This window comes from Pelecanus crispus, chromosome 2 (genome assembly GCF_030463565.1).
Source record: "Pelecanus crispus isolate bPelCri1 chromosome 2, bPelCri1.pri, whole genome shotgun sequence".
NCBI lineage: Eukaryota > Metazoa > Chordata > Aves > Pelecaniformes > Pelecanidae > Pelecanus > Pelecanus crispus.
Window position 1 is genome coordinate 153258694 of NC_134644.1, and position 13905 is coordinate 153272598.

The 13905-nt window shown below is 41.3% G+C and overlaps 1 protein-coding gene across 2 annotated transcripts in view; it reads right to left on the reverse strand.

Moving 5' to 3' along the window:
• DPYS (dihydropyrimidinase) overlaps nt 1-11930 on the reverse strand; it is a 31315-nt gene extending 19385 nt beyond the window's left edge. Inside the window, exons 1-5 of one of the 2 annotated variants that reach the window (XM_075704692.1) lie at nt 11838-11930; nt 10681-10926; nt 6467-6625; nt 4087-4266; nt 2748-2937 (exon numbers count right to left, since the gene is read on the reverse strand). In XM_075704692.1, coding sequence (XP_075560807.1) covers nt 2748-2937; nt 4087-4266; nt 6467-6625; nt 10681-10926; nt 11838-11930 — 868 coding nt within the window. Of the gene's footprint in view, nt 1-2747; nt 2938-4086; nt 4267-6466; nt 6626-10680; nt 10957-11837 lie in introns of both variants that reach the window. The other variant, XM_075704691.1, reaches the window with a different exon arrangement.
• Nucleotides 11931-13905: the final 1975 nt, after the last annotated feature.

Consider the following 13905-nt stretch of genomic DNA (forward strand, 5'->3'; position numbering starts at 1 on the left):
CTCCCTCTTCAACACAGTTACAATGTGGAAATCTTGGATTTCCTGTTGAATATTCAGAAACACTGTAGCTGTTGCTGATGTACATGAAAAACGTGCTGTTACAATCTGGAGATTTCCTTCAGTAACCAGTGTTGCTGGAGGTCAGAGCAGACATAGATGGTGGACTTGGGCATGGAGGGGAGAAGGAAAGATGGTCACTCATGTGATTCCCTAAAGTTTGCTTATTCTAGTATAAGAACCTATAGTATTCCTTTACATTCTGTATGATTGATTTTAGCCTTTAAAGTCTGAGCCATAGCTCACTGAAGACAACAGAATTATGCCTATTGTCTTCAGCAAACTGGATCAGGTTTTCAGTCTCTAGCTCTAATATTATTGTTCACCTTGTATAGCTAAATGAGGGACAAAGAAGAACTGGGCTCTGACTTACATTTTTGAGTAGGAAAATCACCACCCCACAGAATTTGAGAAGCAATGCCTCAACTCTGGTATCACACTGTCACCCAGAAAATAGATTACGCTCACTGAAGATCAGCCTCTCCCCTTTTGAGGTCAGTGATGGAATAAGAAGGCTTATCAATCTTCCCCCGACATGGAAAGGGAGGAAAGGCAGGGAGAAATATGCACCCACACACTGTATTTCATGCTAAGGGACATAAAAATTTTCACAATTGTAAATAGCAGGAAGCTATCATCAAGAGATGGAGAAATAATCTTGAAAAGATGAATAAACTGCCTTAGATTGAATATTTCAAATGCTTGAGAGCCTTCCTGTATTTAAGAGTTTACACAACTTTCACATCAAAATGGTTTTAACCTGTCCAAGTTGAATATCTTTCAGCAAAATATTTGGGTTTTATTTATGTCATTCATACAATACTTGGAGGGTTTTTTTGGGTTTGTGTGGTTTGTTTTTTGGGTTTTTTTTGTTGTTTTTTTTTTTTTTTTTTTTTTTTTTGTCTGGAACTCCTTGTTTTGTATTACCACTTTTAACTGAAGAATGGAAAATAACTTTTACTGAAACTAACAACAATGAAGTTCTAATTGCCAGAATTTATACAGCTCAGTCTCATTAAAAACTATAATTGTACCTATCTTTGTGCTACGCTAGCTATCTTTTGAAATTTCTTAATCAATCCTAGATTTCCATTTCCTAAACAGTATACTTCCATGCAAATAGAAATTAATTATGAAGAGATGTTATATGTTGCTGTGCACAAAGGCAAGCATTGATGATTCTGACTGCATGAACACAGGAAGCTATAAAATCCAATTTACACCACAATAAGGATAAGTTGTATCAATTTCTTTTTACACATTGAAGAAGCATACTGTTATCAAGTCAGTTATCATACTGGTACTGCAGACTATTCTTACAACACATGCCTAACAATATTTTACAGTGTTTACTATCAGCATAGAATTCTGTACTTGAATACTGTGTTATAAAAGAACACCTCCCATCTTAGCCCTTTTATGTTCACAGCCAGTGTTTCATCTTTAATCTGGGTATTTTAACTGTTGTTACAGATTCTTGTAGTTACGGTTGACACCACACCTGTGAATGTACAAATAACTGTGCACTGACGGATATAATCCACATTACCAGCAGCACTGTCATCTAGTGGAGAAATCTAATATAGCACAGTACCAAAAGATGTGCTAGTTAAAAATATTCTGATAGATTCTTTTACAAACTTGAATTACTGATGAGTCTTACTAGAAGTCATAATCAATACATACTCCACATAAACATATCCATCTATATTAGCACAATGATATCATGCTGGTTTTGATCGCCCTTTCCTCAAGCTTTCATACTCTGCATTTTGATATTAATAATCTATGTCCCCAGTGTAAGCATTATCTAAAGTCAAGAAAGAAGGAAACTGAGGTCTGTATGCAATTCATGTTAGGTCAGATGAACGCAAGCTGAGATATAAGAAGATAACAAGGACAGATATTCCATAAAACTTTAGGCCTTCCAAATCACGGGCCTCTCTCCTGCTCCTTGCACTCATATAATGTATCCTCACAGTGCTGTGGTTCCACAGGCTGCTCTGGATGAACTTAACATATAGGAGGTAAAACATCCTAAATCCCTACAGCCTTCAGGCTGCTACTAGCCTACCCAACAGGTGGTCAAGAGAGTCAGGATCCCTTGGCTGACCAGAACTACCTATGAACCTTGCAGTGTATGACCTGAGAAACCCTTCCCTGAGGGGAATTGAGGCTTGCAGACACTGTTAACATCACCATGATTTCTAAGTGTCCAGTGAATAGGAGTCCTCATCATGCCATGGCACTGTCTGTAAAAACATGATGTGGTCTGTTGTAGAATTTCTCATCTCAATAGGTGGTAACAATAGCTTGCAGACTATAACTCAAGAGAGGGGAATAGCAGAGCATCTATTGTCTTGGACTGGTCACATAATTCTTAATGCAATAATGCTGTCCCGGCCATCACTTTGACCTTGGAGGTACAGTACGAAGGAGAAAAAGGTTTGCACTGGGGAGAAGGGAAAGTCTCAATCCCAGTCGCTGTTCTTCCATACTGCTTAGCTCCCCTTGGGCCCCACAACACACACACACACACAGTTTAGACATCCAACTCCAAGAAATTCACTCATGTTCTGAGGGCTACAGCCACACCCAACATGACAAGTTGGACACTGATGCTATGTTTGGTTTTCCATGACCCTTCCTCCAATGCCATTGCCCAAGCATAAAAGAATTAGGACTTTTACCTTCTCTTCGTGCATTACTTATCACCCTTGCTGCAGATTTACTCATTACATGGACTACAAAAAGAGGGCAGTTTACAGCATTTGCTATGGTAATTGCTCTCTGCGTAGCTTCAGCTTCTACTTCTTCAGGACGACACAGCTCATGCCCCTCAGGGCCAGTTATTCCCATTGCCAGGATCTTCTTTGCACCCTGAACACCACAGAAAAATATGTAAGAGTCAGTTAAAGTGCAACTGCGGTGTCATGAACACGCTGTCAGCCAGATGGATCCTAAACCAGCCTCTGCAGCTAGTTTCAGACAAAAAACCCAAGGCAGTTATGATATTTTTCAAGAGCACAACACAAGATTGTTGTGTTATCTGGAATCAAATATATCTCTCAATAAACACAGGTCTCAGAATACCTAGTGACTTCAGAGAATGCACTCCACTGGCTTGCAGGGATAAATCCCCACTTTTGAAAATCCTACCTCTCTCTCAATATGTACTCTTAAATGATCACAGCCAGTAACTGAGATGACAGTACTAACCCCGCATTGAAAAAAAAAAAATTGAAAGATCCTTACTAAGCACAAAGATAGACATCCAGAGCCTCTGAATGAGGCTCCAAGGTTTTGAGAGGCATAAGATTTTGCCCCCACTATATTCCAGGAATTTATGCTTTGCTGATTTGAGATTAGTTAGCAATAAATTCATTTCCATTACAGGACCTGGGGCAGAGTCAGAGCACTATTGTCTAGAATAGTTGAAGAAACTCAAAGATTTCAGTGTAGTTATACTCCCAGTGCCTCCACACAGCACTAAGATGGCAGTAGCAAGTGTGAAGTGAGGCTAGCATACATAGAGGGGCGTTGAGACTTTTGTGCCCAGTCAGTGAAGCTTTCTCTGTACTTTTTGATTTGCTCCTGTTAGATGAGCTGACTATGTTTGGAGACACCTACTGTTAGGCATCACACAGCCGACATCTAAATACTTGGCCAAGTGCTCCCCCTTTGACCTGGTTGATGGTCAGGCTCTGACTGATGCTTTCTTTGTCAGTCAAGTATACATATTATATTGCAAGTATACATATTATACTGCAAGTATAACTCTCATTATAACAAGATCATTTGTCTCCTGTCTACCCTCAACCCAGGACTCCAGGTTACAATTTCTTAGCCTAGCACGAGCATCCTTTAGGATCTTGGACAAGATGTTTGGCTTCAGTTCCATGGAAGTAAAACATGGTAGAAAAGCCTTTCCCTATGATACAATGATGGTACTAATACACCTACTGAAGTGCTTAGATAACAGGACCATTTATATTCCTGAATTTGATGGACAAAGTGTCAAATGCCTACCTGTGCAATTAGCTCCCCATTCTCTGCATGGACTTGAGCAACTGCTCCAAGTTCCTTACAGCAGGAAAAGGCCGCATATAACTCCTCATCATTGACCATGTATAGATCTTTATAGGCCATAAACATCTTGAAGGAGTTGACGCCTTTGTTTTGAACAAGACTTTTCATTTCTTCCTTCACCTGAAAGACAGTCAGCAATTTTCAAAAACCAACAATATTATATTTTACCTGTTAATAATTTTGTATAAAGAAATTGTAAGTATGAAGGGTGAGACTTTACTCATCCATCAAACACACGTTCAGTTCAAACAGCCTAAGTCACATATTTAAAGACTGACTTATACTATTCTTCTTGTATCAAATTGATTCTCAAAGCATATAAAGCAGTACCACTGCAGTGCAGATATTGGAGGCACAAGCTAATTGCAGGAAGGGAATGCCTTTTTACAAAAGATAGTGAAGCAGAATTTTATTCCAAATGAACCTTCTGATGTTGAAAATACCCAGTCCAACCTTACAATCAATGTATCCAAATTATAGAGTATGGAGATTTGTGCAAAATTTATTTTCAAAATTGGATCATAATAGGCTTCAGTTTCTGGCAAATAACAGAGTGACAGAAAAGATCTTATCTCCTAGAGCTTTGTCCTGACTCTAAACAACACACAGCCTTTTGAAATATTTTGTCATCAAACAAAATGGCTCTAAAACTACATGCAAGACTGCTTTTTTTCTTATGTGCACTCCTTGATAGGATTACCTGCTTCTGCTAGAGTCTGTGAAACCCAGAAAAACATTATGTCCCAAAGAAAGAAAGAAAGATGCAGATTTTAGCCCAAAGGTTTCTTGTGCAGCTGGTTAGCTAGAACGATCCATTACCTAACTTTGGCTTTCCCTTCCCAGTAAAATGATGGTGACAGTAATTGACATGTATCTGTGATGCTATTACAATGTCCATGGGTTGATTTATTTTCAAAAAGTAAAACATTATTTTTCATCTTCTCTCTAATAATCTGGTTAGATCTACTCACGAAAGGTGAGAGATTAATATAAAACTCAAGGAAATTTTCTGGACTTATCCAGAGGAGGGATGGGAGCATATCTTGAGTGGGAATTCTCAAACAAATAAATACCTGACATAAGGCCCTGCTCTGGCACAAATATACAGGCATGTCATTTATTTTCTTCTTCACTAATTGCTATGACTAAGAGCAGGCATTGTAAAGAATGTATGTTTTTAATAAATAATTTAAATCCTGAGGAGATGATAGCTAATTAGAAGGGCATGAATATCAAAGTCGTCTTTACCCAGGTCTTTTACAGCTACAAAACATCAGACCTTTTTATTTCTTTCCATCTTGGCCTTTAAAAACAGTTAACTTCTTAACATAAACAAGAACATTTCACTGATTTACACCTCCCTCATTTTATTGGATTTTTCAGTACAATTCCACTGTTCTCTACTAAGCCTGTTTCAAATGCATGTTCCTCAAACTTCACCAGAGAATTTATTTTACGTCTTTGCTTTGAGCTACAAGTTGGGGTCAGTCTATTTAGTGCTCAGTGCACAAAATACGAAAGATGGGGTGTTTACAGAGTGAAGGCTTTGGTTTATATATTTTAAATGTTAAAAATTAGAGGAAGTACTCATATTTAAAAATGGAATTTACTTAACATATCTATGTACTGATGCATGTTCTCTGAGGATCCAAAGTTGTCTTGTAAAAGCTGGGTCAGGTTCAGATAGATGTCAAGCACATTAACAGTTAATTTATTCAGTAAAGCTTTCAGGCTATCAGCAAACATTCACGCAACAAGGACGATTCTCACATATGTAAATTCTAAAAAGGTTTTTTAGATACTTTCAAATTCAAGTAACTATTGGCTCCAATCCTGTTTTACTTTAAGGAGATATTACTGCAGTCACTCAGGAATAGAAATCTTCCTTTACAAATAAAGTTAAGTACCATATGTTTCATGTATACCCTTATTAAAAAAAAAAAAAAAACCAACAAAACAACCCAACAACAAACCACCAAGACTCAACAGGAGCATAGATTATCAAGTGTTCAAGTAACAAAAGCCAAAATTTATGCAAACACCTCTTGCCCTCCCTGGTCTGCCTGGTCTTGTCTTGCACAACTGCTTCCTTTTCCTTTAAATTTGTGCAGTATTATCCAAAGATGTAAGCTATCTGCAGACTTTCTTTATTTTTTTCAAATACATGTACTTTTAGAAGGATGTGGACTATTTCAAATGTAGTTTTTATACACAAAAATACACTATTACACTGCCAGCAAGCTGTATTTAGCACATGAGGATTAATTCAAAGCAGGTGCAGTAGCAGTTAATGGAATTGAACATCAGCTATTGTGCCTACCTTGTCACTCCACCACGTAACTGCCACATGCAGTGAATAATCACAGCAGACTTTAGGGTCTGCCCAGCTTTTCCATGTGTCAAAGGCTTCAATAAGAGAACAACCTTTCTGAGGGATGGCAAAGTCGATGATCATAGTGGTTCCTCCTGCTATAGCAGCCTGAAAGCAAGAAAGTTAATATTTAGCAATCAGAGAGAATGCAAATTTCCTCCTACCCTCTCCAATTCCCTGTGCAACAATTAATCTTGATACATTAAAAAGCCAAAAGCCACTGAAGAGTTTCCCCAAGTAAAGTCTAAATTTGCAAAATGATTGTGGAGACTAATTTCACCTCCTTTGAGAAGGATGTTCTCAAACAGGTATTCAGGAGAATCATGGGGAAATTCTCAGACTGAAGGAGAAGTTTTCACACATGTACAAAATCTTATCAAATATTTGGAGATGCGTCTGCAGCATTCATGCATCAGTCAGCTTCCTTAAGTGGGTGGGATCACTGAGAAAGAAGAGCACCAGAAGACTATAGTCAACTCGAGAAATGCTTCCTCAGAGTCTGCATAGTTGAAAAAACAAACCTGTGTGACAGGAAACTATTAAGGGGCAGATACAGAACAAAAAAAAAAAAAACCCCAACAGTTTCAGTTTGAAAATCCAGTGTGAAAACCCTCAAACTCTTGCCTAACACTAAAAGGATTTTTAAAGTGTTTTAAAATAATTTTTTGTTACTGACAGGGTATCATTTAACAAAACTGCATAGCAGGTTTTGAAATAGAATGAGGTATTTATACCCTCCATATATGTATTTACAAGTAAATAAATAAACAAAAATTTTACTTTATGTATGTTATGAGGATCAAAAATTGCTTTTTAACCAATAATTCTCACCCTCCTTTATGGACAATTGAATTACTACTTTTTTTTTAATCCTTTGAAAGGTCTTTGTTAATCACTCCCAGAAACCAGATCCTCAACTAACAGAAACTGATCCAATATAGAAGTCCGTTTGCTGTAGTTGTTGCAATCTTCCAAATTAGCCAGAGAAATCCTCTCTATTGCTCTGAGCAACATCCCTTCGCACAACAGGTATGACCAATTCAGATCAAAATATACACAGTTCAGATTCATGCTAAATTACTCATACTATTTCCAGATCAACCAGTCGCTTCCTTCCTTCTCTCCACTTAGCAATCAGAAGCAAAATTGTAAATGTGTCAGTGTATTTTGCTAAAAAAGAAGTTTGGAGAGTGACATAAACATTTGTGAATCTGCAGTGAACTGAGCAGAACATTCTCTCCAAGAGAAGTTGTTCAAACTCTCAAAATTTTTTTTCAACAAAATAGATGGACTTCATATTTGTTAAATAGGATTTAGAATTAAAGAATATTGATAAACTTCAAGAAAAAAAGTCATTGGTTCCATAGCTCTACTCAAAGTCTCTTTTTTCCCCTAACATCTTTTTTCCCCTTTCTTTGTAAAGAGAGGTATTCTGTGCCTTTATTTATTCAGCTGAGTGGGTAAATATTAGTTAATCATTGTAGCATATTTTGCAATGGTTGGAACACAACTTTGTCTCTCTGATTCTCTTGCCAAAATATTTGTCAGATGATGACCCCGAGTAAATAGCTCTGAACAGTTTACACAATTTGACCTGGGTTAAGAAGGTCTACAGTATCTAACTTCTTGTCATCTGATCACTAGGCTGGATCTAGAGTCTTCTTTTAGGCACCAAAGTAACTAGCTGGACATTCTGTTTTGCGTACGCAGTCTGTGATTTGCAGCTTCCCCGTCCAATGCCTCAAAAAGCTATTCAAAAAACCTATATGCAAACTGAGACTAGTACTTTTTTTTTTGTAAGCTAGCACATGATTTATCTCCTTTAATTTGGGATTTACAGTGTAGGCACCTACACCTGAGTTGGTCTGTATCTTCAGTTCCCTTTGAAGTCAATGGAGGCACTTGAAGAATGAGATCACTTACACCTCAAGCAGACATCTTAAGAGAAAGCCACAGTCATTGTTGTTTCTTTTATATGTTTCCTCCTGTCAACCAAAATAATCTTCTGACTTCAAGTCACATTTGTCTGATTTCTCTTGCAACATCAAATTTCTAAAGACATTGTTGATAATTAGTTTACAAAAACGGTCTTCACAGAGAAATAAAGTATTTTTGCAGAAAATGACAAAACATCAATGTATATTTTTGTGTACTGTAAATCATGTAAATTAAGTATTCCAGATATCAATTTCTGCACTTCATTCAGCCAGGAAACGCACTTTGTGATGTGTGTAGACAAGCAGAACAGACATTGTGTACTTGATTTTTTTCTCTCTATTTATCACAAAAAGCAGTGTGAAGTCCAAAAACTGCTTGTGGAAGCCATTTTGGTAACTACAATTTAAAAAAAAAAAAAAAATTATTGTCTATGGACATCTGAAAAAGACAGCGTTGTGAGGCCCATATAATAATAGATTCCCTCATTTCTACCAGACAGCTATGGAAGAGACTTAGTTTAGGGGGAAAAAAAATCCCATGATCAAATTTATAGTCCCTTTCCAGCTAAAGGTTCTGGAGGTGGAAATTCAGTGCTGCAGCTTTCCTTTTATATCTTATCTTACATCTGACTTGGAGAGACATGTTATATTTGACATAGCAGCCATTTCAGTATGGCAGGAAAGATCTGCTGTGATGGACAAAATAATTTTTTGTCAAATTTTTGCAGAATAATTACAGTCTATTATAATGAGCCACTATAGAATCATAGAATCACAGAATATCTCAAGTTGGAAGGGACCTATAAGGATCATCAAGTCCAACTCCTTGCTCCTCACAGGACTACCTAAAACTAAACCACATGGCTAAGAGTGTCATCCAGATACTCTTTGAACTCTGACAAGCAATAACATCTGTGCTCATTGAGAAGAACAATTCTAGTGCTTAAAACTATCCAGTGCAAAATATTTACATTCCAAATAACAGCAGAAACACCAGCAAATCTATCTTGAGTTGGAATAAATATTGTTATTGAAAGAAATATGCCAGTAATTTAAGGGTAGCATACAGGTCCTTTGTAGTCCTCCTTTCAATACTCTGGGCTCAACATTAAAAAAAGCCAAATCCTTGTTAGAGTATGGAAATGTACAATTACACCACTCAATCAATCAAACTCACACTCTCATGACATGATGGGGCAAGCAAGAAATGAAATTTCCTCTTAAAGAATAGGGTTGATCTAAGCAGGACCGCAAACTTTAAAAGTTCTTAATAGTTGTGTGGTTACTGCACCACACCTTTTGTTAAAAGGAATTGAATTTAACTTATTTCAACTATTTCAAAGAGGCAAATTAGTATTTTGCACATAAGAAAAAAATGCACATCAGTGAAATCCATTTCTTTAGAAGGGATGCACTATCGCTTTCTGCTTTTTAGAAAACCCCAGTTCTGCCGTGAAAGGGACAGGATATAACAGGCTTTCTGAGGATGCTGGCTAACAGACAAGCCAAGCAGGGAAATGTGATCCCTTCTGTGGGCAAAGGATTTCAGCCTGCACAGCAAAGCTCTTAGAAAAGTAACTTGCAAATTTTAGGGAGCTCTGTATGAGTATTTTTGCTATATGGAGATGATGCATAATACTGTTAACACTAGTAATTGATACACTGCTAATGCAAGGAATGTAATGAGATCAGCTAAAAAGCTGAAAAAAAACCCACTCCAGGTGTAAATCTGTGAGAAATGAGATACTTTTAGAAAGTGTATTTGAACTGGACTTTCACTGAGAGACCCAGTAAGGACAGAAGTGAATGACAGAAGAAAAGCTTGCATTCCCCCATGCTAACGGAGGAGAAAGATCAGATTACCACAGAAGTCCTCCCAATGCACTGTTGCTTTAGTAAACCTTTTCTCGGAAAAGTATGAAGCTTGTTGCATGTACCAATGCAAGTTGTAGTCTGCATGGCGACAGCCAGGGTAAATAATGGCACTTAACACTTGCCACCCGCCAACAGAAAAGTCTCTGAAGGAACCCAAATAACATACTGCTTGAAGGTGAACCTCTGAGTACCCCAACTGCTTATTACAACATCCCAGCCAAGGGACGGTAACATTTGCCCATGCTTGATTCACACTCTGTTCTCTCTTTTAGAAGTAATATTGAATAACCAGCAGACACCCCTTTCTAAGAAAGCTCAGATGGACACACAGACACGCATATGTGTACCCACCTTTGTTCCTGTATAGAAGTCATCTTTTGACCTGCTACCCATAAAAGGGAACTGCATGTGTGTATGAGTATCGATGCCCCCAGGGATCACCAGCTTGTTGGTTGCATCCAGCACAACAAGTCCAGTGGGTGGTTCAGGGTTTAGGTTCGGTCCCACCTGCTGCACCACTCCATCTTCCACGTACACATCAGCCACCACAGAGCAATCATCATTCACGACTTTTCCCCCCTTGATCAAAAGTCTCTGCTGAGCCAGGGTTTTGGGTGCCATGGGAGCCTAGAAGGTGAAAGTCAGGTCTCAGCTCAGACAGTTGCTCTTGCCTGAGAGTATTTCACCGCCCACCCTTCTCCCAGAGCAGCAGGTTATCTCCAAATGGCCCTAACCACGCACCACACAGTGCTATTTAAGCAGACTGCCCTTGGCAGCTCCACCTACTGCCTCCAGTGGAGCCCCAGTGCCAGCGAGTGCAGCGAGCCAGCGCACAGGCTGGTGTCAGAGAGCTGGCTTCAGGCCCTTTCTGCTCGAGTTCTCTTTGCCTGGAGAAAGTGGCGCCAGGCTTTCAGGAGGGTCCGGCTGCGTTCTCATGGCGCTCACTCCAGCCTGCCCTGTACACCCCACAGTTTGAAACATGCTGGGCTGTTTTGAAAATGTGGCCATTCATCAGCTTGTTATGCCCAAAGGTGACCCAAACTCTTTGCAATAGGGTTTGAGGAAATCAAGGGTAACCCAAGCTCTCTACAGAGGTGTCTGGGGAGCCCAAGGGTGACCTGAACTTTCCACAGCAGCGGCTGGGGAGCCCAAGAGTGACATGAGGTCTCTGCAGCCATGTCTGGGGAACTTGTGGGTCCTGCCCATGCAGACGGTCCCAGAGAGTGCGGGGCAGCAGCGGTCCAAGTGTCACGCTCATCTCAGCTGAGCACCCGCAGGCTGATAAGGCAGGGGCCCCTCTGCTGCCATGGGAGTGAGCCACCACTGGAGGACACCGGCCATCAGGAACTGCTCCCGTGCCATTTCTCAGAAGATGATTTGGGACACACAACCCTCAGGGCCCAAACACAGCCCCCCCTCCCCAGCCAACGCCACTACTTGGACAACACACCGGGCCAAGGGAGGAAGCCCCTCGGGGATTTCCAGAGCCTGCCAAGGCCTCTCCTCACCCTGTCTGCAGGAGGCTCAAGCGCCAGGGGCGCATGGCCCTCGTTGAAGGACCATGTGAAAACCACCTTCCGGTAGCTGTGCCCGTGTGCCATCCGTGCCGCCCCCCGCACTGCCGCCCGCTGCCCCCCGCGTCCCCGCACTGCTGCCCGCACAACCGGCGGCGGCCGCGCCCGGCCACACCCGGCGCCGGCAGCAACCGCCGGCCCCCTCAGCGCCGGCCCCCACCGGCCCCCACCGGCCCCTCGCGCCCGAGAGAGGCCCTTCCTGAGGCCCAGGGCATCGAGGTCCACGGAAAGGGAGAGTTGGGGTTTCACACAGGGCTGGCGTGACCGCAGCTGGGAGAGGCAGCTTGTGCGTTTCAGGCTATAGACCTAGAAAAGGAGGAGGGAAAGTAAAGTTAAGATGGCTAGAAAATGAGCTAAAAGCTTGGAGCAGAACAAGAGGAAAGACCCACTCTACACCATCCCAGAGGCACCCTGCTCTATGGGCTTTTCCTGCTTCTCTCCTCCAGTGACCTGGGCTTTGCGTACTCAGCAGTGACACTGCTCGAGCCTGTCCCTGAATCTGCTGAGCACCAGCCTCTTCATCCCCTCGACCTCTTCCAGTTCAGCGACGATGGCTTCAGAAGACAGAATACTGTCTCTGAGGGCCGTGACAGGGTGCATGCATACGTTACCAAAAAGACACTTAGACAAATGACACTAGATTTGGAAAATGCTCACCTTCCCATCAGCATACCCTTTGTTCCTTCTCTCCCAGCAGGTAGGAGAGCAGTACCAGAAGTTTGCCTTTGTATCTGCTCATCCCAAATTGTCTTGTCTTATGCCTCACCTCTGTGTGGTAGGACAGAGACCCACCAGGATGCATCACACCACACAGCAACAGAAAAGGACTGTCATGGTTTAGCCCCAGCCAGCAACTAAGCACCACGCAGCCGCTCGCTCACTCCCCCTACCCCGATGGGATGGGGGAGAGAATCGGAGAAGTAAGAGTGAGAAACACTCCTGGGTTGAGATAAGAACAGTTTAATAATTGAAATAAAATAAAGTAAAATAATAATAATAACAATATAATAATAATAGTAATAATAATATACAAAGGAAGTGATGCACAATGCAATTGCTCACCACCCAACGACCGATACCCAGACAGTTCCCGAGCAGTGATCGCGGCTCCCCAGCTAGCCAACCCCCCCCCCCCCCCCCAGTTTATATACTGAGCATGACGTCATATGGTATGGAATAGCCCTTTGGTCAGTTTGGATCAACTCTTCTGGCTGTGCCCCCTCCCAGTTTCTTGTGCACCTGGCAGAGCATGGGAAGCTGAAAAGTCCTTGACTAGCAGAAGCAGTACTCAGCAACAACTAAAAACATCAGTGTGTTATCAACATTCTTCTCCTATTAAATCCAAACCACAGCACTATGCCTGCTACTAGGAAGAAAATTAACTCTATCCCAGCCGAAACCAGGACAAGGTCAAAACTCTTTTGGAAGGCAGAGCAAAGAATGAGAACAACAAAGTGAAATGCCCCAAGGCTCCTGGGGCAGCTCTGTGGTGCTGAACAGGAAGCAAAGGGCAACCTGCACCTACCACGACTGCTGCATTTAAAGCCAGTAAAAGGACAAGGGTCAAGGGAATTCAGGCAGGAACTCCAGCTCACTAATTGCAATGGTATTGATGAACTAGGAACAGTTGAGTTTCAGCAATATGATTATTCAGATGAAGAGCTGGGGAATAAAGACACTGGGGGAAAGTCAGACTACAGTGCTCTAAGACAGGAATTGTGAACACTAGACTGAGGATGGAAGAGGTCCAGGTGGGCACTGAAATGGGGTAGCAGGGCTATACTTTGAATCTCTGCTGCTGCTGAGGCGGTGAACCCACTTCTCCCACCACGCAGATGGGAACCTGAATAGCTGGACTGCCAGGAATGTGAGATGAGTGTGTGTCAGCTGCAAAATTTTCACTTTGTATAAATGAAGTGACATTTGTTAAGTGAGGAGAGGGGGTGGCAAAGACAGAGGCTCATTTGATCATGTGCAGTCAGGTGGGGTGCAGCAGTCAAGT